This window comes from Aptenodytes forsteri, unplaced genomic scaffold, assembly GCF_000699145.1.
Source record: "Aptenodytes forsteri isolate BGI_AS27 unplaced genomic scaffold, ASM69914v1 Scaffold83, whole genome shotgun sequence".
NCBI classification, from domain to species: Eukaryota; Metazoa; Chordata; class Aves; order Sphenisciformes; family Spheniscidae; genus Aptenodytes; species Aptenodytes forsteri.
In genome coordinates, this window is record NW_008795371.1 from 2,410,313 (window position 1) to 2,416,445 (window position 6,133).

The 6,133-nt window shown below is 34.7% G+C and overlaps 1 protein-coding gene across 2 annotated transcripts in view; it reads right to left on the reverse strand.

Annotated features, from left to right (window-relative positions):
- Positions 1–319: 319 nt before the first annotated feature.
- Positions 320–6,133, reverse strand: part of CGNL1 (cingulin like 1) — a 55,095-nt gene continuing 49,281 nt past the window's right edge. The window contains exons 15-18 of one of the 2 annotated variants that reach the window (XM_009280360.2): positions 4,997–5,121; positions 4,320–4,428; positions 3,209–3,372; positions 320–2,566 (exon numbers count right to left, since the gene is read on the reverse strand). In XM_009280360.2, the coding sequence (XP_009278635.1) occupies positions 2,431–2,566; positions 3,209–3,372; positions 4,320–4,428; positions 4,997–5,121 (534 nt within the window). In that variant the 3' untranslated portion in view covers positions 320–2,430. Of the gene's footprint in view, positions 2,570–3,208; positions 3,373–4,319; positions 4,429–4,996; positions 5,122–6,133 lie in introns of both variants that reach the window. The other variant, XM_009280359.2, reaches the window with a different exon arrangement.

Below are 6,133 nucleotides of genomic sequence, written 5' to 3' on the forward strand. Positions count from 1 at the left end.
TTTTTATGAAGACGGGGGGGGGGGAAGGTCTAATAAGCAGGATGTCTCCCACTAGGAGTCTGCAAAAATGCGTCTCCCTCCTTCTAACTTATGTTAAGTTCAAATGAGAAAAGGAGTCTTCTAGTTATTACACCTGCCACCTGCTTTACCAGTTACAAAGAAAGTAGCTATCCAAAAAGAAGAAAATGCAGAAACTTGTTTACAGCATCAGTATTTCCCAGATAATTATTTTCTTGTTATATTTTAAACACATGGGTCTTCCATATGAAATTCAATTATCATACCAAGCTATGTGCACATACAAAGTAGAACTGAAAGAGCTGACTGACTGTTTATTTTAAGTGAATTTTTCTTGTACAGTTTAGTGTAACTCGAGGTAGATGCAACATTAAGTGATTTTCTTCCAGTGGTTTGAAATAATAGTCATCTATGAACATTAGGACAGAGTACTGGAGATTGGAATCAGTTGTTTAAAGTTAAGCCTACATAAACATGCAAATGAAACAACAACAACAAAAAAATCACAGCAGGATATATGATGATTGTCAGTACAGTATAGTGCAGATCCTGGAGGAAAAGCTGTTTCTATGTTGTCAAAATAGTAAAGCTAGTACTGCAAAAAAAATTGTATGATGTATGCTACTTGAAAAAGATATACAAGATTCAGAGACAGAGTATTACAACTATGCCGCTCATATTATTTCCCATATATCTCAAACCATCATAATCAAGTTGAAGGGAATTACATGGCAAAAGAGTCTGTAATCTGTTATGCATAAATATCTTTCTGATCCTGCAGGCAGGAGTTTCATTTCATACAATCATATGAAAATGGATACTGCCATTGTCAGGACTTTTGCCTTAACCAAGTCTATCAGCCTCACTTTCAGAGCTGTTAAATTTGTCCTCTTCAGTAGATGCCTTTGTGGGAGTAATGGAAGCTCCCAGCAACTTCAGTTTAAAGTATTTTTTACAATTACATTACACTATTATTTGGTCCATTCAACGAAGAAGTGCTTACTAACCTGTAACTGGGGACAAATACTAATAATCAGACAGGACTTAGCTATAGTTTATTAACAAAATTACATAGTAGTGCCCTTTCCTTAGAATTCTAGGTTTGCAAAGGAGCAAAAATGGTCTGGTGTAATATAAATGGCAAAAAATATTTTTAGCGATAAAATGGAAAATGCTTTTAAAATAAAATCTGCAATGCTTTTTTTCTTTTAAGTTTCCCACAAAGTTTTTTGAACAGACAGATAACCCAAAATGCAGATACTTCTGTAAACTGAAACACTAACATATATCTGCATATATGTTCATAGACTGCAATATATCACAAATAGATGCTCAAGAACAGCTTAGAAAGAAAAATCAGATTACATGCTTTGTGTTTCCTTCGTGCAATTTCTTGCCAGGTGCATAAAATTTTGGGATCAATTAACAAACAGATTTAAGCATGTACTTAATTCAAAGACCACAAGTAATTTTACTGGAACGAGTGTAGAGACTGTAAGATAAGCCTGTCCTGATGCCCTCAGATCAGCAGGCCTATAATGTTCTGCCTCTGGCAGTATGGAGCCCATTTCAGGAAATGAAAGATGCCAAATAATAACTGACCTCATTCTCACCCTTCCCTATTAAGAACAGAAAGCTTCCCAAACGAAGTTTACAAGAAAGTTGCAGGCAAGCCTCACTCATCATGCAGATGTGATGGTCCTTTTAAAGTCAACAGGCAGGATTAACACTTGATCTCTAATATACAGAATACATACAATAAAACTTGCACTGGTTTTAAAATGGGAATGTACTTTCTGGCTCAGGAACTGTGAATCTGCTCTGTAATGCACAAAACGTATTCATTTTCATTTGTTTTCTTCTTAGTGAAACCCCAAATATAGCATTCAGTATAAATTTAAGTACTTTACATATGAAACTGATTTATACAATATTTGAAACTTTATAAAATAGTACTAAGGTAGTCAATAAAAAGATCAGGTTTAAAATATTTACATTTTATACATCATTTCTCCCTACTTACAATTATTAAATAATCTTCTGTGGTTTCCTTAATTTTAGGGAAAAGCTTTTAATAACTACAAACTAATTTTTAATTACTTTCAGATGGCTTTTTACTTAAACAGAATTTTAGCAAAATCACATTTCCGATGTGAAACATTATCCCCATGTTTTCAGTAGCAGTTATCTCTCTCTCTCTCTCTTAGTGTTTTATATCTGTTTTATAATGCAATCCTGTTTTCTATAATAAACAGTGGAGATCTAAATAAGAAAATGGCACAGTATGGATGGAAACATTATATTCCCAACTCTTAAATCCCTTTATGTCATTTGGCTTCTAGAATACCCAGTTTCTTGATAATTTATGTTATTCTTCCAGTACTTTTAAGGAATCACAGATTCAATACTTATTTAGATTTTTGTGTCATCATCTTTTGAAAAGTTATTTCCTGAAGGCACTTCACAGAGACTATCACCATCCGTGCTGAAATCATCATCGTCATCATCATCAGAATCAGCCAACACTTTACTTGGCGACTTCTTCAGTCTACTAAAACAAAAATACACATGTCTTTGCTATTAAAACTGCACATCTACATGCAGAACGCTGATGCAAAGTTTAAAACATTAACAGGTAGGATTTACATTTTTAAAGGATGCCAGAGAAACTTGTGCTCCAATAGGGGTAGTGTATCATAGACTACATCTTATGTGAAAGAAACATGCAAGAGGATGAAGATCAATCAATCATATTTTCAAGCATCTCTAACTAAAGTCACAGAGAGGGGAAACTATAAACTTTGCACTGAGATGTTCAAAGATGGCTGAGGAAAACTAACACAGGATAGCTGTACTTCTCAGTCATTAGCAGGAAATTTTTATTACTCCAACTGATAAGAGTGTCGAGTCCCATCACCTTTTTCCATTTTTTATTCCCCACGCCAATAACTTTATTCAGCAGGCAGATCTTGGAAAGAAGGTTTGGGCACCTAGAGCACCCTGGGAAGAGTTGAAGAACATTTGTAGAGAAAGGAAATGCAGAAGAGGTCTGTCTCTTAAACTCTGTCTGCTTATGACAAACCTGAAGCTTGTTAGAGGAAGCCCTCAGTTTATGGACTAAAGGAGAAAGAGATCAATCTTGTGAGTGGTGGTGTGATACATAATTGTAAGGTCTGAGAAATCATCCTACCTTAATTCCTTCTTTGCAGCGTTAAGCTGTCCTTGCAATTGTTCATTCATATCTAGTTGCTCTTCCAGTTCTCTCTGGAGTTTCTTTTTAGCACTTTCCAGTCTGTCTATTTCTTCTTCAGCTTCTACAACTTGACGTTTCATTGCTTTCAAACGCAAACTCAACTGAAATATTTACATGTCAGCTGATTAGAGGATTATTTTAATAAAGGAATTTTATTCTTCCAGCATCTATGAGAGGGAGAATGAAGACACAACTTTGCCAGTGTAGTGACACTGTAATCCTATGCTTCAGAAATACTCGAAAGTCAGCATGAGACTTTGAGAAAAGTGATGGGATACAATTTCTTAAGAATTAAAATCAGCAACAAGCAAACATAGCTTTGGTAGAGTAAGACAGTATTATGTGATAGCAAGACCCGGTTATCAATAAGGGAAGACTTATTGATAAGACTTATACACTAATAGTGTATCTAACCTAAGCAACTTTACCAGACAAATACTATAAAATATGTTTTAAAAATCCAGAGGATTTTAACAGATTTTTCCCTTAACAGCTGTCTGCAGTTTGAAACACACTGTTCATTCTCTAGGCAGACTATTAACTATTTGACTCACGTACTGAAACAAACCATGTTTTAAGCAAGGAATCAACAAAGAGCACAGGAATGGTAGAGCACATTGCTATTAGAATATCAATGTATGCTTAATACTTACAGCCTATATTTAACAATAAATAGCTTCTTTCTTTAAACAAAATTTTATGGTGGCAAAACAGAATATATTATTTGTTGGTGTATGTATTTATAGGATCATGTGTTGGTGTATATATTGATAGGATCATATACTGTCTGTTATTGGCTTTATTTCTTAAAATAATTATAGCATTGGTTCTGTAACTGCTTCCTTTTTCACAATTTTAGAAATGAGTAACAATTTAGTACTAGGCAAAAGAACATGATAACAATGGGAACTGCGAATCTCACTAAATGGGAGTTCATAAACAACAGAGTAATCGGTATCTACCTATATTCTTCTCATATCTTTTATGTATGATCATTTATGCTAGTAGGATTAATATCAGATATTTGCATATTAGTCTTTCCCTCTACCTGGTCCTTTTGATCAGTCAATGAGAGATGTTCATCATCTACTTGCAACATTAACTCCTTCACTTTTCTCTCAAGTCTGCGGTTACTTAGTTGGAAATTAGCTCTATCCCTAGAAAAAACAAAACAAACAAAAGACAGGCTTGTAAAAAAAAGGAACTGAAATACTTCCAATCCTGCTGACATAATTCCTTAGCAATCTTCTAAGAATTAGATAAATACTAATGGCCCCTGCTTTGATTTACTGATTCCATGCAACATATTAAGAAATTTGTTCAAAAGCATGAACTGCTAAGGGGAATTTCTTCTGTCTCCAGAGCAACATTTGGGGGGGAAAAAAAAAAATCATTCCTCCAAGATTAAACAATGAAGTGAACATGAAAATGGAAATGTTAACTACAGTTAGTATTTCTAAGCCTGTTACTGATATTAGACATTGATAAAACAATGAGGTATGGAACCATGTTAGCACTGCCCAGTTTTAAATTTATAAGGCAACTTCTAGTGTGCTTTCAGTCAAAAATAAAATTTGCAATACTTGTATGAAACAGTAACCATTTTAATTTGGTGCTTGTGAGAAAAAAAAATCAAGTTAATTGTATTAGAGACTTAATATTAGCAAGAGGCCATATTAACAAACATAAACATGCATGTTTTGATCTTAACATAACTAGTTTCACCTCTCTTCATTTTCAAGTCGTTCTTCTAGCTCTGTGATCCTTGCTTCCATTTGAGCAACAAGTCCCTCTTTACTGGATCGGTAAGAACCCTCCAGGTGAACGATTCGGCTCTTCAAGTCTTTGTTCTATAGTTGGAACATACTTGGTTACTACATACATGCTCATATTAACAAATATCACCTTAACACAAAATAAATTTCTCCAGGCAAACATAACATGACCAGTATATTTTTAATTTAGTAAATATGGAAAAAGAGAGTCAGTGAGATTTTACTGTTTACTACAAACAAACGAAGATTTGTTTATTACTGTGCTTTATTAAAAATAATTTACTCTTAAGCTTGAGTTAAAGTTTTAGGGTTAAATGGACCCTTGAACTTCAGATGATTGCAAGCCCCTTCCAACAGCATTTTTTAATATGCCAAAATTTTTCAAATAGCATTGGATCTGTCTTATTCTCCATACAATTCTTTTGTCCAATTCTGTATTCCTCCCCTGTAACTCACTGGTGTACGGCTAAAACAAATAGACAGAGAAATTACTTGCATCCAATATCGCTTTAATCTCGCAAAGCTGTTACTGTGGGTTTCTTCCCTCCTTTCTTAACTATCCAACGCTACTCCTACTGCATAAATAGTTTGAAAAACTTTGCAAGCTGCATGATTTGTAAAAGCAGACTTTTTGTTCAGATTTACACTTTAATTTTTATGAGGCTAGGTAATTTAGGTTCTCAATGGGGACGTAATGATAAAGTCGCCAGAAAAAAAAGAATTACATGAGGAACAGACAATAAAGCTCTTTGTTACAGAACTTCAAACCATGATCTCAGATCTCAAACACTAAAAAAGCAATGATAGAAAAGTCAGAACTAAAGTGTAAGGATGTACATGGGATATACCTGTAGGTGGCTGTCCTGGTTTCAGCTGGGATAGGGTTAATTTTCTTCCTAGTAGCTGGTATAGTGCTGTGTTTTGGATTTAGTATGGGAATAATGTTGATAACACACTGATGTTTTAGTTACTGCTGAGCAGTGCTTACACTAGTCAAGGACTTTTCAGCTTCCCATGCTCTAGCGACTGAGAAGGCTGGAGGTGCACAAGAAGCTGGGAGGGGGCACAGCCAGGACAGCTGACCCCA